This window comes from Hirundo rustica, chromosome 11 (assembly GCF_015227805.2).
Source record: "Hirundo rustica isolate bHirRus1 chromosome 11, bHirRus1.pri.v3, whole genome shotgun sequence".
NCBI lineage: Eukaryota > Metazoa > Chordata > Aves > Passeriformes > Hirundinidae > Hirundo > Hirundo rustica.
Genome location: NC_053460.1, coordinates 1287066 through 1315056, shown reverse-complemented (window position 1 = coordinate 1315056; position 27991 = coordinate 1287066). Strand labels below are relative to the sequence as shown.

At 64.6% G+C, this 27991-nt stretch overlaps 3 protein-coding genes across 7 annotated transcripts in view; 2 read left to right on the top strand and 1 right to left on the bottom strand.

Annotated features, from left to right (window-relative positions):
* ACSF3 (acyl-CoA synthetase family member 3) overlaps positions 1–14083 on the top strand; it is a 51332-nt gene extending 37249 nt beyond the window's left edge. For 2 of the 5 annotated variants that reach the window (XM_040075425.2, XM_040075424.2), the window contains exons 8-10: positions 11190–11324; positions 11788–11899; positions 13257–14082. In XM_040075425.2, coding sequence (XP_039931359.1) covers positions 11190–11324; positions 11788–11899; positions 13257–13374 — 365 coding nt within the window. In that variant the 3' untranslated portion in view covers positions 13375–14082. Of the gene's footprint in view, positions 1–11189; positions 11325–11787; positions 11900–13256 lie in introns of all 5 variants that reach the window. The other 3 variants (XM_040075426.2, XM_040075428.2, XM_040075423.2) reach the window with 2 other exon arrangements.
* Positions 14084–17603: 3520 nt separating this feature from the next.
* Positions 17604–23537, top strand: CDH15 (cadherin 15). Its single transcript, XM_040075300.2, has 14 exons — positions 17604–17674; positions 19281–19424; positions 19525–19680; positions 19759–19903; positions 19987–20147; positions 20314–20442; positions 20573–20758; positions 20827–21080; positions 21153–21295; positions 21403–21639; positions 21705–21944; positions 22394–22530; positions 22612–22767; positions 22843–23537. Exons 1-14 carry the CDS (start codon positions 17624–17626, stop codon positions 23038–23040), a joined length of 2337 nt encoding a protein of 778 aa, XP_039931234.1. The 5' UTR covers positions 17604–17623; the 3' UTR covers positions 23041–23537.
* SLC22A31 (solute carrier family 22 member 31) lies at positions 23375–27039 on the bottom strand. Its single transcript, XM_040075301.1, has 9 exons — positions 26701–27039; positions 26094–26197; positions 25863–26017; positions 25221–25389; positions 24817–24938; positions 24607–24715; positions 24302–24516; positions 24084–24195; positions 23375–23993 (listed from the first exon to the last, which is right to left on the bottom strand). The coding sequence occupies exons 1-9, from the start codon at positions 27037–27039 to the stop codon at positions 23390–23392; spliced, it is 1929 nt and encodes a 642-aa protein (XP_039931235.1). The 3' UTR covers positions 23375–23389.
* Between the last annotated feature and the right edge of the window lie 952 nt (positions 27040–27991).

Genomic DNA, 27991 nt, shown 5'->3' with positions numbered 1-27991 from the left:
CCCTTTTTCTGCTCCCTGCTTGAGTATTTATTCCTGCTCCTTGAGGATTCAGTGTTTGCAGGTTTGCCTGACAACTGGGGTCACCAGGATGTGGGAGGGGAGGAACGAGATGAGATTTAAGGTCCCTTCCAACCCAAAATATTCCGTGATTCCCTGATTCTGTGATTCTGTTTCACTCTGTTTCCCTGCCTGCTGGTGAAAGTGATGTTTTCAGCGGCTCAGAGTGACTTGGGATTTTTGTAGCTGTAGATGAGAGCAGCGTTTGGCACAGGATTTGTTTACCCTCTGAAGCTCTGCTCTCGTCGTATCAAACATCTTGGATGCCAACCTTTCCAATTCTTTGGGAACCTCTGCTGCGCTGAGCCTCATTTCCAGAGGCGTGGAGCAACTGCTCCCCAGCTGAGAGTCGGTGGGAACAGCAGGCACCTGCAGCTCCAAAATCCAGGCTCTTCCCTCTTGTTCTGCGTCTGCTTTTACCCCTCGAGCTCTGCTGCAGCAGTGCTGCTCTCACAGCCTGGAGGGAGAGCCTGGAACGAGCCCCTGACTGCTGGGAATCCTTCTTCCCATCCCATCTTACTCAATTCCATCCCATTTCAGGGATTTGGGAAGGAATCCTCCCCCGGGAGGGTGGCAGGCCCTGGCACAGGGTGCCCAGGGAAGCTGTGGCTGCCCCTGGAGCCCTGGGAGTGTCCAGGTCACTGCATGGAAAAGAAGCTTGGGAATTGTAAAGATTCTGCCTCTTGCTAAGGTTTGATCATCCCTCCGTGGCTGCAGGGAGCAGAGGGAGCTGCTCTAATATTTTTATTATTACCATTATTATTTTTTTGTTACCGGACTCCTCAAAGCTCCAGCAGCCGCGTTCAGCTGTGCAGCCACACCTTGGAGCATTGACTTATTTATTACTCTCGGAGTTTTCTTTTTCGTCTCGTTGTCTGCAGGGATTTCCATAAATATTTAAATGCTAATGTGAAGAAAAGAAGCGTTTTTTCTTTTTTTTCTTTTTTTTTTTTTACTTACCCATTTTCTTTTCTGGCCGATCCTCTGGGCAAACCCATCTGCAGCAATTCAGGCTGGAGGAGCAGGGGGAGGTCCCTGCTCAGCCTGCTTGTGTCATATCAGTCACCCATGGGTTCCTGCTAGTGAGGGCTGAACCTCCCAGCTCCCGTGTGCCTGGTTTGCAGAGCCCTGCCAGGTTTGCCTGGTTTATCCACTGCAGCAGGACGTGCGGCCTGGGCAGCGTTCAGCTGCTCTTGTGCTTCAGTTCTGAGGCCTTGGACAGGCTCCTGGTCACCCTGAGCTGAAGGAGTGAGATAAAAATGAGGAGCAGCGCCTCTGCCAAGGGCAGGCAGGATCTGAGGCGCTGCCAGGCTTTGCCAAGGCTGAGTTTCCATTTGGTGCTGTCCTCCCCTGGCTGGATGCCCGGGATTTGGCTGGCACAGGTTCTGTGAGGGTGCCCAGTGCCAGGGCTGGAGCAGGGACCATCTGCAGCAACCCCTGAGGCCCCAGGACAAGAGCCAGGCGCGGCTCCTTGTGGTTGGTAGCCAAAGCTGCTGCCCAGTGCGGTGTGTTGGGAAGTCTGGCTTGCAGGGGACGGGAGAAGGGACGCAGTGGATGCAGGATTTCCTGCAGTGGATGGTGCTGTCCCTCCCTGGGGGGATCCTGAGTACAGACACGGTGCTGTGGGGCAGTGACACCAGAGGGTAATGCCTAAACACTTCCCTGCCTTCTTCCCTCTGCTCAGAGGAGAAAAATCCACTTGGGAGCAGGGAAAGCTCTGTGTGGTGGAATGAGGCCACTCACGGGAGCCAGGATGGGGCTGTGGAGGAGGAACTTGGATGGTGAAGGGAATGGGATGTGCAGACAAGCCAGGAGGGTCAGTGGGCATCACCCTGACTGCTCACCCTGCCTGGGAGGTGCAGGAAATTTGAGGAGCCTTTGGAAAACACGTGTGTGAGGGGAAGGAACCCCTGGTAGATCAGCTGAGACAAGGCGTAGCTGCACTCCTGGGCTGCCCAGAGGCAGGACCCCAGGTCCCTCTGTCCCCTGGCTGGAAGCAGCGTGGGCAGAGCTCAGCTCAGGCTCTCAGGGTTGAATCAGGCCCGTCTCACCTGCTCCTTTCCCCTCCCAGGAGCGCTGCCAGCGCTCCTGGCACCGCTCCACGTCCCGCTCCGCCGGCGCAGCCACACAGCGTGGGGAGGAGAGCCTTATTAGCACAGCTCTTTGTGAGATGCCCTTGAGTGATTTATATTTTTTTTCCCAGGTGTAAATGCCAGGGGAGGCTGTTCCAGTGCTTCCCATTCTTTCATCTCGGCAGGGTTTTGCCCTTTCTCCCAGCGTGGCTCTGACAGCAGGCTCAGCGCTGCTGCCTGTGGAATACAAAGTTCCCTGTTAGAGAGCATGACAGGAATTCATTCCAGGCTGGGGTTTTGTTGTTGCTATTTTTTTTATTTCTGATTTTCTTCTATCCTCGTGCTGGCTGCTCCAGGAGTCTCTGGAGAAGTTTTGGGAGTGGGGAGTTCGTTGTTTAACCCCTTTCTCCTGGGAGCAGGCAGCTTGCAGATGACCCAGTGCCTTTCCCAGATCAGTCATGGAATGAAGCTGGAAGGGGCACATTAAGATCGTCAAAGTACAAATCCTGGCCCTGCCCAGACATCCCAACAATCCCAGCCTGTGCCTGAGTGTTTTCCAAACTCTGCTGGAGCTCTGGCAGCCTCGTAGCTGTGCCCATACCCTGGGGAGCCTGGGCAGTGCCCAGCAGCCTCTGAGGGAAGAACCTTTCCCTAAATCCAACCTAAACCTGCCCTGGCCGAGCTCCATGTGGACAGACAGAAAGTGCTGCAAAGCAGCTTTGAGCTGTGACACAATTCCCATGCCCTGCCCCAATCCAGGAACCGGCCCGCTGAGGCCCCTGCATCCCTGTCTGTCCCCCCTCCCTGCCTTTCCTGGGAGCCAGGCACAGGGAAGAGGGGAGGATGGCCCTGAGCTACAAATCCACTTGGCAATTTTATTATGTAAATAAATGGTGCTGCACATCCACCTGCTGCTGCCGCCGCTCCCGGCGGTGTCGGTGGCACGGCGCGGGAACAAACAGCGATTCCCCTCCAGTGGATTCATTCCCTTTCTCGGGAGCCATTAAATCACCTGCAGATTTCACGTGGGGGGGCCAAATCCTGCTCTGCCTCAGTGGCCAGGGGCCCAAAAGGCTCGACAGCCACTGATTGCTCTTGGATCTTGGTGTGGGAGCAGCCTCGGGGTATCGGTGTCTTCGGATGGTCCCTCTTGTGCCCAGCAGGATCCTCCAGGCTCTTCATTTCTAGGGGGTGAAGCAGAGCCTGCTCTGGGCCTGGGGGAGGCTCTGAGGTGAAGTTTCACGGAATCCAGAATGGTTTGGGTTGGGAGAATCTTAAAGCTCATCCGTTCCATCTCCTGCCATGGGCAGGGAAACATTCCACTATCACAAGGTGCTCCAAGCCCCAGTGCCCAGCCTGGCCTTGGGCACTGCCAGGGATCCAGGGGCAGCCACAGCTGCTCTGGGTCCCTGTGCCAGGGCCTGCCCACCCTCCCAGGGAAGGATTTCTCCGTGATATCCCATCTAAGTCTATCTCCTTTCAGTTTAAAGCCATTCCCTGTGTCCTGTCCCTCCAGCCCTTGTCCCCAGTCCCTCTCCAGCTCTCCTGAGCCCCTTCAGGCCCTGGCAGGGCTCTGAGCTCTCCCTGGAGCCTTCTCCTCTCCAGGTGAGCACCCCCAGCTCTGCCAGCCTGGCTCCAGCCCTGGGAGCAGCTCCGTGGCTCCTCTGGACTCACTCCAGCATCCCCACATCCGTACGCTGCGGGCTCCAGGTGGAACCTGCCTGGAGAGCAGCGGCTGCACGCCGAGCTCACCTCCTGTTCCCAGCACAGGGACAGATCTCAGCAGCTGCTGAGCCGCTCTCCTCCCAGGCCCCGCTGGAGGATTTTGGCAGCAGATTGGAGCTGTGCTGCCAGCCAGGGCTGCCCGTGCCAGGACAGCAGCTGGATCCAGGAGCCGGCCCTTCTCCCGCTGCCAGTGGCTGGGCAGGGCAGGGACACCGGCAAAGGAGAGAGTGGCAGCCCTGGGAGCTGCTGGGGGAGAGGGTTTCCTCATGAATAATTGCTGTGGTATTAATATACATGCGGTTTTTTGAGGAAGTTTCAGACTCTCCCCCTCAGGAGCCTTTGATGCTTTATTAATGACGGCGGCGCTCTCCGAACCCTCCGTGCTCCGCAGCGGGAGCCGGGGCTCGGAGCAGCCCCGGTGCTTTTGGACAGTGAGCCCGAGGAAGGCTGGTCCTGGTGAGGGTAGATGGACTCCAGCATCCCCTAGGATCACTCCAGGGCTGTGACACGCTCCAAAGGGAGCAGAGAGTTGGACTCAGGCAGGTCTCACCCTCGTGGTCTGAGCAGGGTGGAGAAGGTGGGGGAAAGCAGGAGCTGATGATTTCAACTGGATTGGGATTTACAGGAGGCCTGGGCTGCTGGGAATGCAGCCTGGTTCCAGGGAATGTGAGTGCTGAAGGGCTGGGGGTGGATGGGGATGACTGGGGAGAGGAGACCCAGTCCTTCCCGAGTCTAATTAATGTTAATTAGCTACAATTAGCGCTCGTGACCTCTGTTGGCAGCCAAGATGGCTGACAGCAGGGACACGCGTTCCCCCCTTCCACGCAATAAATCAAGCTAAAGTTGCTCAGTTATTTAGCCTATCATTTAGCATTTCATTAAATAGATCTGTGCACATACATCAGCGCTGCCGAGGCGGCGTCAATCCCTTCAGCAGCAGGGATGCCTCCAATCAATCCCAGCGGTGCCAGGGAGGCTCTGGATCACTGAGAGCTGCGCCTCCCCAGACATCCCTCGGGTGCTGGGAGCTCCCCCAAGGCCCAGGGTTTAACCAGAGGGTGACTCACGGAGGGTGCTGTTGGTCCTGCAGGGAAGTGTGGCTTGGAGAGAGGTCTCACTTGGGAGGTGGAATTCCTGAGCTGGGGACAGTCTGGACGGTCCCTGTTGGAAGCAGGGCGTTGCTTCAGCTGGAACCTGCTTTGCCACGGGGTCTTCTCCCGTCTCTTCTCCTAGGGAGCAAGCAGCAGGACGAGAGTGAGCAGCCTTCCCTGATACCTCACAGCCTTGGATATTAGGAGAGCTTTCCTCGTGGGAAGGGCTGCCCAGGGCAGTGAGCGGAGCCATCCCTGCAGGGGTTTAAAACCATGAGGATGTGGCGCTTGGGGACACGGGTTAGTGGCAGTGCTGGGTGGAATAGCCAGTCTGAAGGGCCTTTTCCAAGCGAAATAATTCCATGATTCTTCTGATCCCAGCAGCATTCCCGTGACACCACGGGAGGACCGCGCCTCTTGCTGCCCCAGGAGCAGCCCCGCTTGCCTGTGCCCTCCCTCTCCCGGTGCTCCATAAATAAATCCCCCCAGTCCAGCCTGGCACAGTGTATCAATCTTGTTTAATAGACTGGAAAGCTTATTGCACGGCGGCAGGTCGCGGGGAACGTCGGGGTGATGGATTGCGCCTTCCCGGAGTCGAGCGCCGTTGATATATAATGAAATATTTATGATTTATTCCAGCTAATAAACCGGAGTGAAGTGTGTGATGTATGGGAGCAGATGGGGGATCTGTGGATGCAGTTTTCCTGGCACGGAGGGGGAGGGAAAGGTGGATGTCCGTGACGGAGAGGCAGCGCTCGGCCGCCTGTCCCACCGAGGGAATGGATTATCTAATTCCTATAAAAAGCCCCTAGCACTTGCCTTATAATCATTTATCCACCCCACGTGGCTTTTCTCCAGCACGGGAGCCTCTGGGAATGGGAACAAACCGTTTATTTTAGCGTTGGGCTTGGGAGCTGCACAGGGAGCTGTGCCCAGAGGAACGGTAAGAGAGGCAGGGTGACCGCAGGAATGTCACTGCTGTGCCACACTCAGCACCGCTGTGTCTGTGCTACCTGCAAAAAATTCATTCCCATGGCTTTAGGAGAGTGGGGGGACACTGAACTGCCATGGAAAGAGCAGGGAAACTTGAAAGCACGTGAGAAATGTGACAGACACATGGAGCTGGTGGCTGCAGGAGGATCCCAGAGCCTGTGAAGGAGCATTTCCGTGGTCTGCTGCTGGAGCTGATCTGCAGGCAGGAAAACTGTGCTGAAAGGAGGAGGATGGAGGATGGAGGAGAACCTTCCTGCCAGCTGGGACCCCACGGCTGCCTCTGAGTGGTCAGGGGCCCATCACGAGCCCTGGCTGGGCCCCAGGCTGTCCCCATCCAGATTTGGGTACTGGGGTTGGAGTCTTGCTCCCCCAAAATCCTCACCTGGCAAAGGGGGTTTGAGCCCCCAGATTTTGGCTCTACTCTCCCAAGTGGTGAGGTTCGGGACCCAGGCTCTTCATGGCCTGCCCGGGCTGTTGGACCAATCCTACCTGAAAAATAAATTATAATCCTCATCAGTGAGGTGTGTCTGTGCCAGAGGGCGAGCTCTGCCTCAGCCTGACGGACCAGCAGCATCAACAGTGACTTCAGGGAAGTGGGAGGCAGGTAGGGGTTAATGCCAGGGTGGAGCAGAGATCCAGAACCTCCTGCTCCGTGGTGTGTGAGGCCACTCCCCATCCCACCGAGGCTGTTCTCATCCCACCGCTGTCCTGCCAGCTGTTCCCTTTCTGCCTGATTAGCCTCTGGATCATTGTGCTCGGAGATCCTCTGCTGAAAGGCACCAGAGAAGGGCAAAGACTGATTATTCCAACTGCCTTCCTGCGAGCTTCCTGGGGGGTTCCAGCTGGGAGCTTGCTGGTCCTCCCCACGCTGGTGAGAGCAGCAATTCCAGAGGAGCGCGGGAGGGTGGGTGCGCCGCTCTTCCCTCTGGAAATGAGGGATCATCGTGGCAGAACAGCTGACAGCAGGGAATTCCTCCTGGAATTTGGGGGAAAAAAAAAACAACAAAAAAACAACACGTAAAGGCTCCCAGAAGAGCAAGGTGCACGTGTGGTCTGGAGGAGCTCTGCTGGCTGCCCGTGGGTGGCACATGGTGATTGTCCCCAGAGGAGTTCTTCTGTGTCCCCGCAGGTCAGTGTCACCTGGAAGAGCGGCTGTGAGACTTTCCTGCTCTCTGTCCCCGCTCTGAGGAGCACCGGGCGTGGAGCGTTAGAAAGCCAAGAGTTTGCAAAAATCAGGAGTGATTCATTAGCGGCAAAAAGGTCTAATTAATATTTGAAAGTGCTCCAACCACATCCTGCTGCTGGCAGGGAAGAGCCCCCCAGCATCCCCAGCGCCGCTCCAGCCCCTGGAGCTCCTGACTGGAGCATTAACTGCCTCCAGAGCAGGAGGCTGAAATAATCAGCAAAATCATTTGCCTTTCAAAGGGGAGATTTGCCGTTTCGTGGTCTTTTCTGCTGCGCAGCACTCGGTCTGCTGGAGCTGTGGCAGGCGTGGGGGGAACCTCACAGCTGCAAGGAGCCGAATCCCCTGGCAGCGATGCTCCCGGACCAGGCTCTGCTGCTGCCCTTGGGCTGCGGGGCTTTGGTTTCAAACCCGGGAATGAGCGCGCATCCTCTGGTGTCCACGCTGCCCTTCCTCCCGTCCCAGGTCCCCTCAGGAGCTCTGAGCACGAAGGAGAAGGCGCACAGCTAACGTGGGCTGGGCAGGCAGGAGCGCCCTGGGTGACTGTTGGAGTCCAGGGCATTCCTTTGGTTGCCCTGGAGGGTCAGGGACCTGGGCAGGGGGGTCTGGGACCCCAGCCCAGAGCTCAGAGAGACACTGGATTTGATTTCAGTGCATGGGAGAGGCTTCTTGCACTGCAGGAAGCATTGCAGGCCGCAAGAGTGTGAAAAATAGTAGTTTAGTATATCACAGAGTGAAAAAACAGTGAGTTTGGGATTCTTGGCACTGAAGTGAATGGGGCAAGATGGAGAATTTGGGGCGTTGTCTCCTTCTTCTTCCTTCTTGTTCCCTCACTCCATTTCTGCAGTGACATGGCACAAAGTAGTTAGTGAAGATTGGGTCAGAGCAGAGATGACCTTTTTAGTAATAGTGATAGACATTGGTAAGAAATAGTAAATAAAGAATATGTAGCAATTAGTATAAAAGATAAGGACAGCCCTGGGATGGGAGGAGTCGTGAGAAGTCCAAGCCGCGGCAAACATCTTGTTGGACTGAGAAAATTGTAAGATAAGAAACAATAAACGAAGCATGCAACCTTGAAAAATCTAAACCTTGAAGACTCCGTCTCTTCCTTCGGTTTGGCACAGAGCTTTGCAGAGGGCAGAAAAGACTCTAAAACCACCTGAATGCTGGGGAACTTAAACTCCTGCAGAAGGAGCCCCCGACAGGTGACAGTTTGCGCGCCGGCACCGCGTTGCTCCCGGGGCGGCTCCGCGTGCCAGATCTCGGCTCGCACGTCGCAGCCGCGCTGTGGCTGCCGCCAAGCTGGTGACACCTGTTACCAAGCACTCTCCCGGGCTTCCCGGTGACATCTGTGCCCCCGGAGCGGGCGTGGTGTGCCTGGGTTGGGCTCCTCCCGGGGGGCAGCTCCGGGGTGCTGACCTCTGTCATCACCGGTGTGCAAGGCTGAAATCCTGGACTCGCAGAGCCCCGGTGTGAGGCCAACAGCATCCCTGTTTTTCCAGCACACCCTAGAACATTCCTGACTCTCTGTCAAGGCTGGAGTCGCCTGATTTACCTAAAAAAGTCTTTTTTTAATGCATACTTCAGCTATCTCAGAGCTCCCCGAAGCCACTCGGTGTTCCATTTCTCCAGCCAAAGTGTTCCCTAGGTCAATAGCTGGTTGTACCTTTGATGTGGGAATTGTGCAGTGTTTGCCAGGAACAAACTGCCCCGTGGGTGAGGGTGTTGACACAGGTGAGGGTTTGGTGCTGCAGCTCAGCTCAAGGAGCAAAGGGGCTCTTGTTCTCCACATCCTGGGAAGCAGCTCCCGTTGGTCCCCACGAGGTCTCAGCGCTCAGTGAAGGAGGCGCTCGAACTACGGCAGAGGCCCAAGGGCCCTTTTGTGTTTGCAGCGAGGATTTTGCAACTTGAAGAACCTCACGGCAGAAATCTCTGCAGTCTGAGTCGGGAAATGTCGGTCTCCATTGCACATCTCCTTCTGCATCTCTCTGGGAGGGTGGTGAGGGCTGGGAACAGGTCATCCAGAGGAGCTGCAACTGCCCATGGAAGTGTCCAAGGCCAGGCTGGACAGGGCTTGGAGCAACCTGGGATGGTGGAAGTGTCCCTGCCCGTGACAGGGGGTGGAACAAGATGAATTTTAAGGTCCTTCCAACCCAAACCTTTCCCTAATTCTATGCTTTTAACTGGATAAATATATCTATAACCGCCTGTAACTCCAGCAAAGGGCAGCCCCCGCCGGCGCAGAGCCTGCTCAATATGCAGCTCAGCAGAGCCTTTAACATTTCGCGGAACAGATGCCCACCGAGCATCTTGAAACAAATCCAAAGGTAGCGGTGACGGCTGCTGTCAGGGAAGCAATAATCCCACGGCCCCGGCAGCCGCAGCCACGGGGTTCTGCTGTCACAGGGGCGGGCAGAGGAGGAGATGGGGTGTCAGAGGCACCGGCCAAAATTCCCTTTCTGGCGCAGCCGGCCGAGGGTGGGGAGCGCTGGCTGCGGGTCTGAGCTGCGCCGCGCCGGACGGAGCGGCTGGGATGGGTGGGACACAGCAGCAGCAGCTGCCCACAAGGCTTGGTGGGCTCGTGGGGCAGGGGGCTCACCCGTGACCCCTGGGGAGACAGGCACAGCGCCACTTCGGAAGCGACACTCGGCGCTGCTGGGGACAGGCGTGGAGCAAATTCAGCGCCCTTTTGACGGCTCTCCCTGGTCTGGGAATTCCCCAGTGGCTGGGAAGCGGGGGGATGCAGGATGTGCCGCTGCACAGGCTGCCTGATGTGCTGGGCTGGGAGCAGATGGTGCAGGGCACAGGGTAACGGGGCTGTCCTCAGCCTGGCATCCCCCAGAGCACTCGGGGCTGTCAGCGTGGGAAGTGACAGCCAGGGCCTGATGCTGGAGAGGAGATGAAAAGGGAGAGACAGGGGGAATCACAGAGCTGGTCCCAGGAGCTCGCAGTGGTGACAGTAATAACGTGACATATCCCCTGGCTGTGCTGTGCTGCCAGTGGAACGGAGGGATCCGTGCGGGAAGCAGCCGTGGCGTTTGTGGGGAGCGCAGGGGTGGAAGGGGAGCAGAGAGCAGAACTGTCCAGGGATCATTGCCCCCATCAGGGTGGAGGAAAAGCAAACGTGGCTGTCCTCCTGCACTGACATCCCAAAGAACAACATGGGAACTGAAGCAGGGCTGAATTCTCTCTCCTCTCCCCTCTTCTCTGTGTGAATAAGCAGCTCCTGCTCCTGGCTCTCCCAGTGCCACCGTTTAATTCATGTCCCATCGTGTGTCAGTCACACGCCACGGGATCCAGTTCATCCTTTTTCCTTCCCACTCCAAGCCGCCGAACGCCCCGGGAGCCCCAGTTTCAAACTTTTCCCCCAACTTCAGAATATTCCAGCCAGCCTTCCACATCCACGGAGTGCCAAGGGGCAGGCAAGTACAGGAACAATTAATCATTCCCTGGCTGAGCTGAGCTGCTCAGGATGTTGGCAGGTGCCAGCTGAGCAGGGACGCAGCTCTTCTGGGGAGCAGCCTGGGTTTTCAGGACTGATTCTGACGTTTCCTTGCCCTGACAGCGTAAATCTCTGGGCCTTTGCTGCACCACACGCAAACTGCGCAGTGCCAGAGGTGAGCTGGAAATGAGGTGTGAAAACTGCATCGCTGCTGGCATGTCCTGTGGTACCTGGGCTGGGCTGGTTGTGGGATCACACCTGTGGGAAGCACAGGTTGGACCAGACATCTTCCTCAGGACAGGCTCCTTTTCCCAATGTCATTCCCACCTTTTCTCTTTTTTTTTGTGGAATCACAGAATGGATTTGTTTGGAAGGACCCTAAAGCTTATCTCATTCCACCTTCCACTATCCCAGGTGGCTCCAAGCCCTGTCCAAGCAGGGATGGGGCAGCCACAGCTTCTCTGGAGAGCCTGTTCCTCCCCATCCTCACAGGAAAGGATTCCTTCCCAGTATCCCATCCAGTCCTGCCTTGTAGCAGTGGGAAGCAGCGCCACATCCACATGCTAGGAAGGGCAGAGGGGGGCTCAGGGAGCGGCCTCTGATGGAGCTGTTCTGTTTTCCAGGAGACACGGCGGCGTTCAAGGATGGAGTGTACTGGATCAAGGGCCGCACCTCCGTGGACATCATCAAAAACGGAGGGTTTAAAGTCAGCGCGCTGGAGGTGGAGCGTCACCTCCTCACACACCCCCACATCACAGGTCTGTGCCCTCCTGCTGCCTGCCCACAGGGGACAGGGCCTGGGGACGCTGCTCCGGGGCTCAGCAGGTGCCTGAGGCTCCCAGGGGCCAGTGCCTGGAGGGGGATGTTTGAATCCCGCGGTTCCTGCTCCCCCAGGGAAGAGCTGAGTGGCTCCTGCCTGACTGTGGAAATGAGGCTGTAGTGAAATCTGCCCTGCCCAAGGGGTCAGAAGCGGTCCCCCCAGCTCCACACCACTCATCTTCCTCCCGCCTGACTCCAGATTCTCCAGCCACGGAGCTCCCTGCCTTTTCCTGCCCTTTCCATGCAGAAAAGCCCCGTTCTTGCGTCAGCGCAGGGGGCCACGGCGTTTTCCCGTGCTGACACCCCGGGGCATTTTCCTCCTCACCCCTGAGCCCCCGGTGTGCCCCCCCGGGCCCCGGAGGCCGCTGGGGTTGCTGAGCCCGGCGCGCGTTGTCCCCGCAGACGTGGCGGTGATCGGGCCCCCGGACGCGGTGTGGGGACAGCGGGTCAGCGCCGTGGTGAGGCTGCGCAGGGGGGAGATGCTCTCCGTGAGGGACCTGAAGGAATGGGCCAGGTAAAAACGCCAGGGGAGGGGAATGGGGAGGGAGGGGCACGGGGAGAGCAGGCTCAAAGCCAGCAGTGTCCTCAGCGGGGACACGTCATGGCATCACGGAGTCGTGGAATTGTTTCGGTGGGAAGGGATCTTAAGGCTCGTCCAGTGCCACTCCTTCAACTGTCCCAGGGTGCTCCAAGCCCCGTCCAGCCTGGCCTTGGACACTTCCAGGGATCCAGGGGCAGCCACAGCTGCTCTGGGCACCTGTGCCAGGGCCTGACCACCCTCACAGGGAGGAATTCCTTCCCAATAATCCATCCCTGCCCTCTGCCAGTTTGAAGCCATTCCCCCTTGTCCAAGCGCTCCAGGCCCTATCAGAAAGTCTCCTCTTTTCCCATCTGAACAAGCCCAGCTCTCAGCTTTTCCTCACCGGAGAGAAGCTCACTCTGCTTTAGGTGACTGCTCATCCCCAAATCTCATGCCAGGGACATTGGTGACCCAGCCAGGAGATCCCTTCACCCCCAGCTGTGGCTTTGGGGATCCCCCAGGCCGTTCTGGGGGTCCCTGGTACCAAGCAGGAGGCTTTGCCTGCCCGCCCCCCTCCCGCAGCGTTCCCTGCACGTCTGTCCCCGTGGCTGTCCCTGCTCCGTCACAGGGACGTTGCTCTTGTGCCCTTGAACTCGAAGCTCCCGGAGGGTCGGGCTGTGCTCCCCGCCCCCTCTCCTCTCGCCCTGTCTCTCCCCTTTATTTTTTACGTCACTTAGGTTCCCTCGGCCCCTGTTCTCGCACTCCCTGGCAGGAGACACATGTCCCTCTTCAGAGCGATTCATCTCGCCGCTTTCGCCCTCTCCGCCGCTTGCCGGCGACAGGCGCCATCCCGGGTCAGCGGCTCCATATGGCCGGGTGCTGGTGGCAGCGGCGAGGAGGAGGAGGCCGGGGCTCGGGGGGCTCGGCAGACTTGGCATCTCGCGTTAGGGTCGGTGCCAGGGCGCTGCCGGAGCCGGGCACGGCCCCGGGCCGGTGGCACACGGGCAGCAGAAGGCGGCAGAGCCCCTCCCTGCGCGGGTGACGCTCGGGGCTGCCGTCGCTGACACGCTCCCGGGGAGGCGGCTCACCTGCCGTGCCCTCGGGGACGGGCACCGTGCGCTCCCGCCTTCCTCAGGGCGCTGCTGCCGTCGCTGATCCCGGCTGAGCAGTCCCCGGGGATGAGCCGCTCCCTGCGGCACACGTCCCACCGCCCATCTCCCGAGGGGCTGAGCTTAAATGCGCTCCGGGATGCGGCTGGGGGTCGCAGGTGGGGCTGCTCGGGGCTGTGAGTGCTCCCGGGAAGGCTCAGCCGGTGCTGCCCCGCTCTGACAGCTGCGGTTCGGTGTTCCAGGGACACCATGGCTCCCTACGCCATCCCCACAGAGCTGATCGTGGTGGAGGAGATCCCGCGCAACCAGATGGGCAAAGTCAACAAGAAGGAGCTCCTGAAGCGCTTTTACCCGGCCTAGTGCCCGCCTGGGGGGGCTTGGCCCTGATCCACGGCTGGCTGCAGCCTGGTCCTTAAATAATATCCAGTAAAAGTAGGAGTTTTCCTGCCTGGCTGAGCTGAGCTGGAGCTGCAGTTAGGGTTTCCTTGTGTGGGAGCCCTTTGCAGGAGTCACAGAATCCCAGAACGGTTTGGGTTGGAAGGGACCTTAAAGCCCATCCAGTGCCACCCCTGCCATGGGCAGGGACACCTTCCACTACCCCAGGGTGCTCCAAGCCTCATCCAGCCTGGCCTTGGACATTTCTGGGGATCCAGGGGCAGCCACACCTGCCTCAGCATCCCTCACAGGGAATGATTTCCCAGCAGAAATAAAGAATAAATTCAAAATCACATATAAATACTGACTCTATTGATAAATCCCACCTTTATCTGTGGAAGTTTGTCCCTGTTTGACTCCACACGTGAGCTGCCAGCCCCGGGGGTCGATAATGCCAGAGGGGACGGCGTTGGGCAGCCACCATCCATCTGGTCTGATGCTGCCCAGTGCCGAGGGGGTGACAGGGAGCTCCAGCTTTTCCCAGCAGCTCATGGGGCTCTGGAAGCACCAAGGAGGAGCACAAATAATTACAGGCATTCCTTTGTTAGGGTCACTAGAGCCCCAAAAATCTGGGAGGACGTGGAGAGAACGTGGAAAGGACCATGGAGGGGACCGTGATGAGCACATGGTGCTGGGCAGAGCGGGCAGGGAGGGGATGGGATGAGAGTGGGGCTGGGAAAAACGGGAAGGGGATGTGGATGGGGACAGGCTTTCTCCACCGCACCCCACCTGCACAGGGGCCTGTCCATCCCAACACCCTGCCCACAGCGGCATCTCCTGCGTTTCGGTACTCGAGGCTCAGGAGGAATTGCGACGGGGACGCGAGGGACACGCAGAGCTGAGCGGGCGCCTCTGGCTGCCCCACATCCCAGGGACAGCGACACGTGCGCAGCCCAGCGCCCGCGGGAGGGCCCGAGCGGATCCTTTGTTAAAACATCAACGATGCAGTAAATTTTTTAACTTACCAAATAGATCAATATCAAATTATCATGTCTCGCATTCATAACTCTTAAGCAAGCAACAATGGAGAGAGACAAGGTCACTGGAGAATAAATAGCAGCGAAAGCTCTTAATGATCTATCATTCTCGACAACCCCGGGCACCCCGCACCAGCCCGGTGACAAGATCATTAATAAAACTCTGCAGGAACGCTATCGATTGCTTTGATGGATGATCACAGGTAGCAAATACTGTAAAACACCTGGTTGTCACACACAAAACGAGGAGCTTGACTCACAGGGACCTGCCTGGGCCTCTACCAGGTTTGCTCCTCGGGGATTCCCGCAGGGAGGGTGGTCAGGGGTGACCCCAGTTTGGGGCTGCCCTCCTGATGCTCCCACCTCCGCTCCCACGCCGCTGTTCATCCCTGTAGTAGGACCTGTTAATTAAAAGCCTCATTAAAGCACCTGGTCACAGCGCCCTGGTTGAGAGCTGAGCTCGGTGGGGTGACCTGGTGCCGCTGGATGAACCTGGAGACCTCCAGGAACACCAGCACAGCTGTGGGGATGGGTGGGGGTCCCAAGGCCGTGGGCTCTGCTCCCCCCACGCTGCATCCCTCAGTGCAGGGGGGGCTCTGTGTGTTCCCCCAGCTCCAGGCTCTTCCCTGCCAGCCGCATCGGCATTGAGGGTCGGATCATCCGTACACAACCATTCAATTACCCCGTAATGGCTGCAGGCGATTAAGCCATCAATCTCCTTCATTAGGGCCTGCCAGGCCCGGCCCGGCATCACCCAACAAAACCATTAAAACAACAACAACAACAACAACAACCGCCCAAAGCAGCAGCTTGAATGCTTTGACCGCAACCTCAGCCCGTGGCAGCGCCGGGGGTGTCCCCAACCCTGGGGCAGCCGGGGACCCGCTGGCCCCGAGGAGGTTTTGCCCTGCTGGGGCGTCCCCGGGGAGCTGGGGGCTGCCCCCGCTCTGTGCCCCCCCAGCTCGGCGCGCCAGGACCTGCTCTAGCGCTTTATAGCTGACATTATCTTTTATTGCCGTATAAAATCCAAGCTCCGGTGGTTTATGGGGCTGCGCCGGCGTGTGGCACCTCTGCGCTCCCAGCTGCTCCCTCTGCCCTCCCGGGCGCCGCCCCGACAACGCAGTCTCTGCTCCGGGGTCACAGCTGGTCCCGCTGTGGGGACGAGACTGGTGCCACACTGGGCCCAGGACACGCCGGGTCACCCCACATCGGAGATGTGACCGGTCCCTACGCACACGGTGGGGTACAACTGGTCCCAACAGCCGTGGCACCGCTGGGCAGGGCCAGGAGCTGCCAGCTGGGAGGGGGAACCCTCCAGAACAGCGTGACCCAGCGCCCAGAGCAGCAGGGCAAGTTGTTAGTCCTGGGCTGGTGCTGCTTGGACCCAGCGCTGGCGGGACCCCAAATCCCCGCACCGCAGCGGGAGCCCCGGTGTGCAGGGGCCGGGGGTGTCGGCGCAGGGACAGCGGGGGTCCCTGTGGTGCCGCAGCCCGGCCGTGCCACCCGCAGCCGCGTCCCCACGAGCGGGCTGACGCCCTGTCAGAGCCTGTCGCGTCTGCGGCCGCGCCGCGGTGCCGGTGGCACGGAACATCTGCTCGGCCGCCGCGGCGCGTCAGGGGCAGGGGCGGCCGCCAGGACCCCCGGCCAGCGCCGCGACACTGATGCGGGGTGACGGGGCAGCGGGGCGGACGGATGCGATCGGACAGACGGACGGGCAAGTGAGCGCCGCTGCCCGCGCCACGGCCCAGCCGCGCCGCGGGCCACCGGCGCTCACCCGCTCGTGACACGTCCTTGGGGACACGCACAGCCCCGCCGCCACCGCTCGGCTCCTGGGGATGGACAGGACGCATCCCGCATCCCTCCTCCCGTATCCCTTTTCCCACGCCTCCTTCCCCGTCCCAGTGCCGGTGACGCGCACCGGGAGCGCTCCGGGGGAATTTATTCCCAGGGACAGCGCTGGGCAAGGGTCCCCAGAGGAGCCGAGCAGGGACGAGGTGACGCCGCCGGTGTCACCGACACCTTGTGCGCTTCCTTGCCAGGCCCAGGACTCGGTTTCCCGGGAGGACAAGAACCCCTCGAGCCCTTAGCCCGGGGGTCAGTGGCTCTCCATCCCTGCTGCACCGGGACCCCCGGGACCCCGCGCCGGCGGGCGGGGGACGCTCCCCGGTGCCACAGCCCGGGCTGCCAGGAGCGCCGGGGCCGGGGCCGGTGGCCGGGACGATGCTGCCACCTGGTGCCACGGCACGGCGGCGGAGCCGGGACCGGCAGCGGGGACCGAGAGCCTTGTCGGAACTCCCGGGGCAGCCCCCGCCCGCTCCGCCCGGCGGGAGCCCGGCGGGACCAGAACACCGCGGGATGCTGCGGGTTCCTCTCCCGACTCCGCACTGGGACCGGCTCCGACGCCAACACAGATGGCAGCGGCACCGGGCACGGCCGGGAATAGACGGGCGGGCTCGGCCCTACGGGAGGCCCGGCCGAGCGGGGCGGGAAGAACCGGCCCCGGTCCTTGTCCCGGTCCTGATCCCGGCCCCGGTCCTTGTCCAGGTCCAGGTCCAGGTCCAGGTCCAGGCCCCTGTCCCTCTGTGGGTGTCGTAGCCTGTCCCTGTCTCGGTGCCAGTGCCTATCCCTGTGCCTGCCCCTCTCCACGTCCCTGTCCCGTTGCCGATCCCTTCTCCCTGTCCCGGTGCCGGTGCCAGTGCCAGTCCTTGTCTTGCTGCCGGTGCCGGTGCCGGTGCCGGTCCCTGTCCCAGTCCTAGTCCCAGTCCCAGTCCCTGTCCCTGTCCCGGTGCCGGTGCCGGTCCTTGTCCCGGAGCAGCCGGCGGGGCAGCGGGCCCGGTTCTCCCCCTCTTGCCCGCCCCGTCGCGGCATCCCCGGAGCGCGCCCGGCGGCAGCTGCCGCGTTCCTCCCGCCCTGCCCGGGGCTGCGCATCCCCGGCCCCCTCTCTCCCTGCCCTGCCCGGCCAGCGGGGACCCCCCCGCGCCCCCCTCCATCCCTCCACGCTCCCCGCATTTCCCCAGCCGGGCCCCCGCCGCGCCGGGCCGGGCCGGGCCGGGCAGGGGGTGCGGGCTGCGGGCCGGGGGCGGCGGGGCCAGCTGCCCGCGGGGGGGTCGGGTGCCCGCAGCACATGTGCTGTCACTCAGCCAGTCCCGCCGCTATTTTAGCTCGGGGCCGGCGGCCGGGCTGTGCCCCGCTCCGCCATGGGCCCCCCGCTCCTCCTCGCCTGCCTGCTCGCCCCGCTCTGTGCTCGGGTAAGGGCTGGGGGGACACCGCGGCGGCGGGGACCGGCTGGGACCGGGGGGGACGGGGACCCCCGGCTCCGTGCCCCAGGAGGGCTGGCTGGGATGGGGAGCCTGCGCGCAGAGCCGGGGGTCGGCAGGACCCCAAACCTCGTGGAGGCTCTTCCCTGGGGGCAGCGGGGATGGGGCTGGGGGTGATGGGGGCTCGGAGCCCCTCTTGAGGCCGTTCCCACCCCACAGATGGCCGTGGCAGGGGGGGGCCTGCGGCTCCGGCACCGTGCCTGCGCCTGTGAGCGGGATGGGATCTGGGGGAGGGTTGGCCGCTTAAAGACACCCTGCTCCTCTTTTTTCCGCCCCAGCCGTGGTCTCAGGCCTCTCTGCACCACCCCTGCCCACCCACGGCCCCCCAGAGCCCCCCATCCCGGCCTCAGGCCCGAGCCACACGGAGCCCTTGGGGTTCTGGCATGGACCCTGTGCTGGGCTGCTCCAGGGAGGGGAAGGAAAGGGGATGTGCAGGGCAGCCCCCACGGGAACAAAGCCCCCAGAGCCCCTTCCTCGCATCCTGAACCCCCCCCCAGCCCCAGCGGCCCCCAGAGATGGGCGGGGGGCTTCTCCTGCTGGAGGAGGGGGCAGAGAGAGACCTGGAGGCGATAGCGCAGCCCCCGAGCCTCGGATCCAGCCCCTTGTCCTGCCCATGCCGTGGGGCTGGTACACAGCCCCCTCCCCACAGCACCATCCCCAGGGACCCCCGGCACAGCCAGCCCCCCTGCCCCGGCCCCCAGCAGGGGCTGCGGGGCTCCCCGGCAGCCAGCGGTGCAGGCACAGCTGGGCACAGATGCGGGTGCCAGGCTGGCGCTGCCCCGATGTGCTCCCTCCCCGGGGAGGGGACAGCGCCCATCCCCGGGCCCAGCAAGGAGCTGGGGGTCGGTGGCTGCATGCACAGCTCCCTGCCCTCCCCAGCCCCAGCTCCCACACTCCCCGTGGCTCCAGATCCCCCCCATAATCACCCCCAAATCCCTGACCTCGGTCCCGCACAGCCCCATAACCCATCCTTGCCCCCACAGCTCCCTGACCCCACTGCAGCCTGCCAGAACTCCCGTTCCCCGTGTTTCCATCCCGGATCTCCCCGTCACAGCCCCCAGCTCCTCCCCAGGCCCCCAACTCCCTGTGCCTCCCCCCAGCGCCCAGCCCTGTCCCCCATGGTCACAGTGACAGCCCGAACCCATCCCTGACCCCCCCTCGCTGCCACATCCGCGTGGTGACGGTGACATGGGGGGGAGGCCGCAGTGGGTGCTGCCTGCCCGAGGTGCCCCCACCCCACCCCAGGGGTCCTGTGGGGTGCAGCCCATGCCCAGGGCACCAGGGGGATCATTTGTGAGGCACCCCTTCCTGGTGAGGCCAGCAGGACACATGTCACCATCACACCGGGGTGGCAGGGGACACTGACACAAAGCTCCAGGAGAAGCTGGGTGGGCTCTGCACTCCCCCAGACCCGACCCCATCAGGGGCACCCAGCACCGCGCACCCCACCGTGCACACCCAGCCCGGGGGCGGCTGCCCTGGCATCCCACCCCACTCGGGAGTTTCGGGGTCGCTGGCAGCACCGTGTCCCCCCCAGGGTGCCGGCCCGGCCCAGCCAGGCGCCGCAGCCCCCCAGGCCTGGCGGCAGCACGAGGCTCCTCGGCGGGTGAAGAGGGCCTGGGTGATCCCCCCCATCAGCGTCTCGGAGAACCACAAGCGCATCCCCCACCTCCTGGTGCAGGTAGGCGAGAGCCCCACGCCCTCTCCTCTCGGGCAGGGGCACCCCCAGAGGGGGACAGACCCCCGGCCTGGGACCCCCAGCCCTGATTTTCCTGGGGCAGATCAAGTCGGACAAGCAGCAGCCCGGAGGGGTGATCTACAGCATCAAAGGGCCGGGCGTGGATGAGGAGCCCCTGGGCATTTTCTCCATCGACAAGTTCAGCGGGAAGGTTTTCCTCAACGCCATGCTGGACCGCGAGGACAACGACCGCTACCGGGTAAGGTTTTCCTGGGTGCGCACAGCCCCGCCCCGGGGTCCCCAGGCAGACCCCGACCCCCCCGCTCTGCCCCCACAGCTGAGAGCCTTCGCGCTGGACCTGGGCGGTGCCACCCTGGAGGACCCCACGGACCTGGAGATCATCGTGGTGGACCAGAACGACAACCGGCCGCTCTTCGGGCGGGACGTCTTCACCGGGAGCGTGGTGGAGGGCGCCGAGCCAGGTGGGTCCGGCCCGGGGGGGGCCGGGCCGGGGGCGCTGAGCCAGCCCTGAGCCGGCACCCACCGGGCGCTGCCGCGGCCACAGGGACCTGCGTGATGACCGTGGAGGCCACCGACGCCGACGACCCCGACACGGACAACGCGGCGCTGCGCTATTCCATCCTGGAGCAGGGTGCGGCCGGAATGTTCAGCATCAACGCCACCACCGGCGAGATCTGCACCGCACGGCCCGGCCTGGACCGGGAGGTAACGGGATGGGGTCACCGGGAGGGGAGCGGCGGGACACCGGGACACCCCGCACGGGGAAACCACAGCTCCGGGCCGGGGGACGGGGTGGGCGGGCAGCAGCTGGGGGATCTCTGCACCCCCTGGGGCTGGAGGGGCTCAGCTCTGGCCCCCTCACTCCCCGCAGACCATGGGCGTGTACAACCTGACGGTGCAGGCGGCCGACATGTCCGGGGACGGGCTGACCACCACGGCCATGGCCGTCATCTACCTGGAGGACATCAACGACAACGCTCCCGAGTTCACCAAGGAGGAGGTGGGATATGGGGCAGGGCACGGCTGGGGTACGGGGCCGTGCCGGGGTCAGCGGGGCGGGAGCTGCTCCCCCCCGGGGGACTGCAGCATCCCAGAGGGGCAGCCTCCAGCCCCACGCCGCTCTCCCCCAGTTCTCTATGGAGGTGGAGGAGCAGGCGGCCGGCGTGGACGTGGGCAGGGTTTTTGTGCACGACAAGGACCTGGCGGGCTCGCCCAGCTGGTTGGCCAAATTCACCGTCCTGGAGGGCGACCCCGAGGGCGCCTTCGCCATCCGGACCGACCCGCACACCAACGACGGCGTGCTCTCCGTGGTCAAGGTGGGCACGGGGCAGCCGGGGGACGCCGGGGATCTCACGGCCCGGCTGACCCCTGGCCCCTCCCGCAGCCGCTGGACCACGAGGTGCGGGACCGCTTCGAGCTGACGGTGTCGGTGCAGAACGAGCGGCCGCTGGAGCCCTCGGCCCCCGCCAGCCCCCGGGCTCTGGCCACGGTGCGGGTGCGGGTGCGGGACGTCAACGAGGCGCCCGTGTTCCGAGAGAACCCGCGGCGGATCAGCGTCCTGGAGGGGACACCCCCGGGCACCCCCATCACCACCTACACCGCCAGCGACCCCGACACGCACCAGATCCAGACCCTCACGTGAGTCCCGCTCCGCTCCCGGCACCCGCGGGGGGGGTCCGGGGCCATGTCTCACGCACCCCTCGCCCACAGCTACGCGCTGCTCTACGACCCCGCGGACTGGCTGCGCCTGGACCCTCACGCCGGCACCGTCCGCACCAAGCGGGAGCTGCTGCACCCGTCCGCCTTCCTGCAGGGCGGCTGGTACATCGCCCTGGTGCTCGCCCGCGACGATGGTGAGCAGCAGCCCCCGCCGCCGCCTCGCTCCGGCTGCCTCCGCTGGCCCCCTGAGCCCCCTGATCCCTGTTCTCTGCCCCCCCTGACCCCCGTGCTCTGTCCCCAGCCGAACCCCCGCTCTCGGCCACCGGCACGCTGTCCATCGAGATCCTGGAGGTGAACGACCACGCTCCGCAGCTGCAGCCGCCGGCCGGGGTGCTCTGCGGGCGGCCGGGACGCGGCGGGACCCTGCTCCTGGGGGCCACCGACGACGATCGACCCCCCCACGGAGCCCCCTTCCACTTCCAGCTCAGCCCCCAGCACCCCCAGCTCGCCCGCAACTGGAGCCTGGCCCGCTTCAATGGTGAGGGTCAGCCGGGGAGGGGGCGACGCTGCAGAGGGTCCCGCTCACCCCCTGTCCCCCCGCAGTGACCCACGCCGTGCTGGCCGTGCTGGCGGAGCTGCCCGAGGGGCTCTACTCGCTCCCGCTGCTGCTCCGGGACTCGGGGACCCCCCCGCGGGAGCAGCAGCAGCTGCTGAACGTCTCGGTGTGTCACTGCGGCCGGGACGGCGCCTGCCTGGACGGGGCCCTGGCCGCGGCCACCGCCGGGGCCGGCATCACCCTCGGGGCGCTCACGATCATCCTGGGCAGCACCATCCTCCTCCTCGGTGAGCGAGACCTCCCCACCGTCCTTCCCCCACTCCTCCATCCCGCCCCCGGCGCCCCAGTCCCGTGCTGGTCCCGGCCACCCCTCCCGAACCCTTCCAGAACATTCTGTCACCTTGACCCCCTCACCCATCACCTGGTCCTGGTCCTGGCCTCCCACCCAACCCTGCCCATGAACCCCCAACACCTCCCCCCTACCCAGCACCCGCTTCTGACCGCGATCCAGACCCTGTAACCATTTCCCTCATTGCCCATCCCACCCCAATCCCACCCCAATCCCACCCCCGTTCCTACCTCCGCCCCTATCCCTCCTCCCAGCCCAGCTGCATCCCACCCCAGCCATCGCCCCGTGCCTCCCCGTGCCCACACGCGTGTCCCCGTGCCCACACGCGTGTCCCCGTGCCCACACTCGTGTCCCCGTGCCCACACGCGTGTCCCCGTGTCCCCGCAGTGCTGGCCGGGCTGGGCGCTGCGCGGGTGCGCGGGCGCCGCCGGGCTCTGCGCAAGGGGCTCCTGCAGCGCTCTCGGGACGACATGCGCGACAACATCCTCAACTACGACGAGCAGGGCGGGGGCGAGGAGGACCAGGTGAGCAGGACCCACGGCAGGGGGGGTACCCGGGGGTCCCCAGCTCAGCCCTGCACATCTAAACCCCTCCCGGCCCCGCAGGACGCCTACGACATCAACCAGCTCCGGCACCCCGATCTCTTCTCGCCCCGGGCCAAGCCCCCCCAGCGCAGGGACGCCCCGCTCAGCTCCGGGACCCCCCTGGCCCCCCGCAAGCTGCCCAGCAGCCCCTCCGACATCGAGGACTTCATCAATGAGGTGGGTCAGGGCCCGGCGCCCTCGCCCTCCCCGCCCCATCGCCGCCGGGCTGACGGTGCCCCCCGGTCCCCGCAGGGGCTGGAGGCGGCTGACAGCGACCCCAGCGTGCCCCCCTACGACACCGCCCTCATCTACGACTACGAGGGCTCGGGCTCGGTGGCCAGCCCCCTCAGCTCCATCGTGTCCAGCCTGACGGACGAGGACCAGGACTACGACTACCTGAGCGAGTGGGGGCCCCGCTTCCGCCGCCTGGCAGATCTGTACGGGCACTAACGGGGACGGGGGACAGGGGACAGGGGACAGCCACTGCCCGCGGAGGGACTGCGGCACGGACGGGGCGGGGACAGCTCACACGCACACACGGACACACACAGACAGACACACGGACACACACAGACAGACACACAGACACACACACAGACACACACGAACACTCTCACACACGCAGAGGAGATGCCCAGAGGCAGCAGCTTCAGGCACGGGATGCCCGGCTGGAGCGGCTTTGCACACGCGTGTGCAACGCGAGGCCTCCGTGCAGGGGGTGCACACTCAGAGCAAACCTGGGGGGGGGGACGCTCGGGTGAGCCCCACACAGCTGGGGAGGGGGCGAGGAGACCCCCGGTCACCCCCGTAATAAAGAGCGGGGGTTGGTGGCGGGGATGCGCCACCCCCCCGCACCAGCGGCCCGTAGAAACAAGGCACTTTTATTGGGAGCCGGCAGCACCCCGGGGGGCTTCACCCCCACCCCAGGGCTCCCAGCTCCGCTGCTCCCGGGGCAGGATCCGGCCCCACCGCTGCTCCCAGAACATCTCCGGCCGGGGGTCCCAGCACCCTGCTCAGCCCCCCACCGTGCGGGGAGACCCCCAGGGAGCGCGGCTACATCTCTCGGGGGGGGGTCGGGGGAGCGCAGCATCCTCTTGGTGGAGGCGGCCAGGCAGGAATAGTCGTGGGGGGTGGCGTGGGGGGCCAGCAGGGGCAGGTGGTCCTCGCGGGGGGCGCGGCGGAAGAGGGGCGGGCGGCGCTGGCTCTCGCCGTCCTGCAGGGACTGGGGGAGGCCGCGGCCCTGGCTCTCGGGCAGTAACATGATGCTGAGCACGGCCAGGATGGCGAAGGAGGCGAACACGACGTGGTGCAGGAAGAAGCCGCGGCTGTTGGGGATGGCGGTGATGGGCGCCGCGGCTTTGCCCACGAAATTGGCCCCCACCACCAGGCCCAGCCCGGCGCCCCTGCGGGAGGAACACGCTCAGGGGGGGCCCCGCCCGGTGCCCCCCGCCCGGGGGTGGCACAAGGCGGGGGGGAGCGCAGCTCCGCCTCACCTGATGACGGTGGGGAGAACCTCGCTGGCGAAGAAGATGCTGAGCATGGTGACGGCGTGGGAGGCGGCCGTGCCCACCACGGACAGGGTCAGGACGATGAGCTCCAGCAGGTCTGGGAGCGGGTGAAGCGCATCAGGGGGAAAATCCCGCACCTTTACAGACACCCTCCCTCCCCCCTGGCCGCGGTCCGAGAGCCGGGGGTCCCGCGGGGGTCTTACACTGGGTAAGGGCCAGCAGCAGCAGGGAGGAGATGCCGGTGAGGACGGTGCAGAGCAGGAGGATGGCGCGGCGCCCGAAGCGCTCGGCGGTCAGGCACACGAAGAGGCAGGCGGCCGCCTCGGTGCCCACCAGCGCCAGGTGCGAGGAGAAGAAGTGCGGCAGGTGCGGGACCAGGTTGCGGGTGAAGCAGTGGCGGATGCCGGAGCCGATGAACCTGAAGGACAGCGGGGTCAGGGGGCCGCGGCGGGACCCCCCCCAGCCCCCCCCGCCCCACGGCCACGCCGCGGACACCCCCCGCGCTCACGCCGCGAAGCCGAGGATGACGCCGTTCTTCCAGATGACCCTGGTGCTGCAGATCTCGCAGACAGAGTGGTACCGGGGCCGCGGGGGCCCCTCGGACACGGCCTCCAGCTCTGCCGGGAGAGGGGAGACAGGATAGAGCCGGCTCTGTCCCTGCACCCGCACAGCCGCGGCTCTGGGGACGGGGCTGATCCCCCCGGGAGCCCGCACGCACCCGCCAGGAGGCTGTCCTGGGGGCAGTTGTCTTCGGCCAGCGCCTGCAGGGTCTTCCTGGCCCTCTCCGGCTGCAGCGTGGCCAGCAGCCAGCGCGGTGACTCCAGCAGCAGCGCGGGGCACCTGGGGCACGAGTGTCGGGTCACGGGGCTCCCCAAGGGCCCGGCCACCCTCCAGCACTGACCTTCCCAGCTGGCTTCAAAGCAACGCTGCCCAGAAACCCTCAGCTTCAAACCTGAGCAAACATTTACCCAGGGCGGGGGGGTTCCCACTCCTCTGGAGAGCCCCGGCGGCCTCGGATCCCCACCCCGGCCCTGGGCAGGGTGTGCCGGGCTGGGAACAGCTCGGCACCGGCCCCGGTGCACGGCCCAGCCCCACGCAGCCCCCTGCCCGGGGGGTCCTTACCACCAGCAGGCAGCCAGCAGGGCCAAGATCATGGTGACGGCGCCCTGCAGCACCCGCCAGTCCCGGCACAGCAGGGCCAGCCCCGGCAGCAGCAGCTCCCCGGCGATCCAGAAGAACCCGGCCACCATTGTCACCGCCAGCCGGTGCGGGGGGTCACACAGCTCCAGCCCTGCCAGGGGGCGAGGGGGCACGGTGGGTGCCGAGGACACGGGGCATCCCGCACCCTGGAGCGTGCTGTGCTCCCGACAATCCCGCACCCTGGAGCGTGCTGTGTTCCCGACAATCCCGCACCCTGGAGCGTGCTGTGCTCCCGACAATGCCGCACCCTGGAGCGTGCTGTGCTCCCGACAATCCCGCACCCTGGAGCGTGCTGTGCTCCAGACAATCCCGCACCCTGGAGAGTGCTGTGTTCCTGACAATCCCGCACCCTGGAGCGTACTGTGCTCCAGACAATCCCGCACCCTGGAGAGTGCTGTGCTCCCGACAATCCCGCACCCTGGAGCGTGCTGTGCTCCCGACAATCCCGCACCCTGGAGCGTGCTGTGTTCCCGACAATCCCGCACCCTGGAGCATCCCGCACCCCGGGGCACCCCGGAGCACCCTCAGTCCCCGCGGCCCCCCCGGATGCCCCCGCACACTCACGTGCCACGTAGAGGGCGAGGAAGGCTCCTGCCAGCGCGGCCCCGAAGAGCAGCCGTGCCACCAGGACCATGAGGAAATTCACAGCCAGGGCCACGCCGAGCCCCAGGGGCACGGCCAGCGCCAGCGCCAGCAGGAAGCTGGGACGGCGGCCGAACCTGCCGGGACAGGGCTGTGAGAGGGGCTGGGCACGGTGCCCCCTGCCCACGGGGGGTACCCCGGGACCCCCATTACCTGTCACAGGCCAGGCCGGCCGTGACGCTGCCCAGTGTCCAGCCCAGCAGGTGCGTGGTCTGCTCCAGAGGCACCTTCCAGCGTGAGGCGCACACCAGGTCCCACTGCGGGGGACACGGCGGGGAGGTGTCAGCGTGGGGGGCTCGGCAGACCCCCCGGCACTGCCCACAGGGCTGGGATGGATGGGGCAGGGTGGCTCCTGGAGAGCCCCCGCCCCACAGACAGAAATGCGGGGACAGATGTCGGGGGACAGTACAGGTGATTGCAAGAGCCCCGGACACCCCCCAGCCCCTCAGCACGCTTCCCCAGGGCTCCCCCTGCCAGCCCCAAACCCCCTCCCAGGGGTCGTTCGCTTGCTCCCCCCTCACATTCGGGCTTTTCCCGTGGGATCCTCACTGGAGGCCCCAGCTCGCTCCGGTGGCCGGGACCCCCCGACCCCTCGCAGGTATCGACCCCCACCCACAGCTTTCCCAGGCCCCTCCCTTAACCCCTCCTTTACCCACGGGACCCCTCAGCCCCCTCCAGCACCGCAGACTGCCCCAGCCCCGGGGTTCCCCAGCTCTCCCCAGCCCCGGGACGCCCCTCGGTGCCACCCCCCGTGCCCCACCTGCGTGACGAGGTTGGCGCGGAGGCCGGCGGCGGGCAGCGCGTAGTGCCAGCCGCGGGTGCAGGGCCCGGTGCCGTTGGGGCGGGGGTCTCCGGGGGGGTACCGGTACAGCTGGCACGGGCTCCAGCCTCCGCGGAGGCGAGGGACGGCGGCGCGGAGCAGAGCGGAGCCCCCGAGGCGGCGGAGCGGCGGCGGCAGCAGCGCGGTGTCGGGGCGGCAGCGGTGCGGGGGCTCCGCGCCCAGCGCCCACCCCAGCGCCCACCCCAGAGCCAGCGCCGCGCACGGCGCCCACCCCCCCGCCGCCCGCCGGCCCCGCGGCCGCGACCCCCCGAGCGCCATCGCCGCGGCCACCGCCACCCGCGACAGCGACAGCCGCCCGCGACAGCGACAGCGACAGCGACAGCGACAGCCGCCCGCGACAGCCACCGCGCTCGGGCAGGTGGGGCGGCACCGGCCGGACCCGCCCCGCGGCACCGCCCCGACGGCTCCCTCCGGATCTGACCCCCCAGCCCCGGTTCGGACCCCCAGCCCCGGATCTGACCCCCCAGCCCCGGTTCGGACCCCCCAGCCCCGGTTCGGGCCCCCCCAGCCCCGGTTCGGACCCCCAGCCCCGGTTTGGACCCCTCCAGCCCCGGTTTGGACCCCCAGCCCCGGTTCGGACCCCCCAGCCCCGGTTCGGACCCCCCAGCCCCGGTTCGGACCCCCAGCCCCGGTTCGGACCCCCCCAGCCCCGGTTCGGACCCCCCAGCCCCAGTTTGGACCCCCAGCCCCGGTTCGCTCTCCACAACACGAGGCTCAGTCCCGGTCCGATCTCCCCTCAAGCCCGGTTTGTCTCCCCAGCCCGGTTCACAACCCCCAGCCCCGGTTCGCTCCCCCCAACACCGGACCCTGCTCCCGCAGCCCGCTGCACCCCCAGCCTGGTGTGCCCCCTCCCAAGCCCCCCAGTTTGGTTCTCCCGGCCCCATTCACCCCAGCTCAGCCCCAGTTTGCCCTCCCCCAGCCCCGGTTCACCGCCCCCAGCTCAGCCCCCCCTCTCCAGGGTGCTCCAGACCCATCTCAGGACTGGGGGACCCCAGCTGGTGTCGGGGGTCCTGGGGTGCAGCCGGGGGCTCCAGGACCCATCCGTCAACACCCACAAATGCGCCCAGGTCCCCCCAAAGCTCAAAGGGGGCAGTGGAATCTGTGACTCCCGCCGAAGGAAGGGAGTGTGCTGGCACCCAGCATCACGTGAGCCCGTGGGAAGAGCCAACAGAGCAGCCAAAATGCCAACGGGCTTTATTTATTTCCCTCT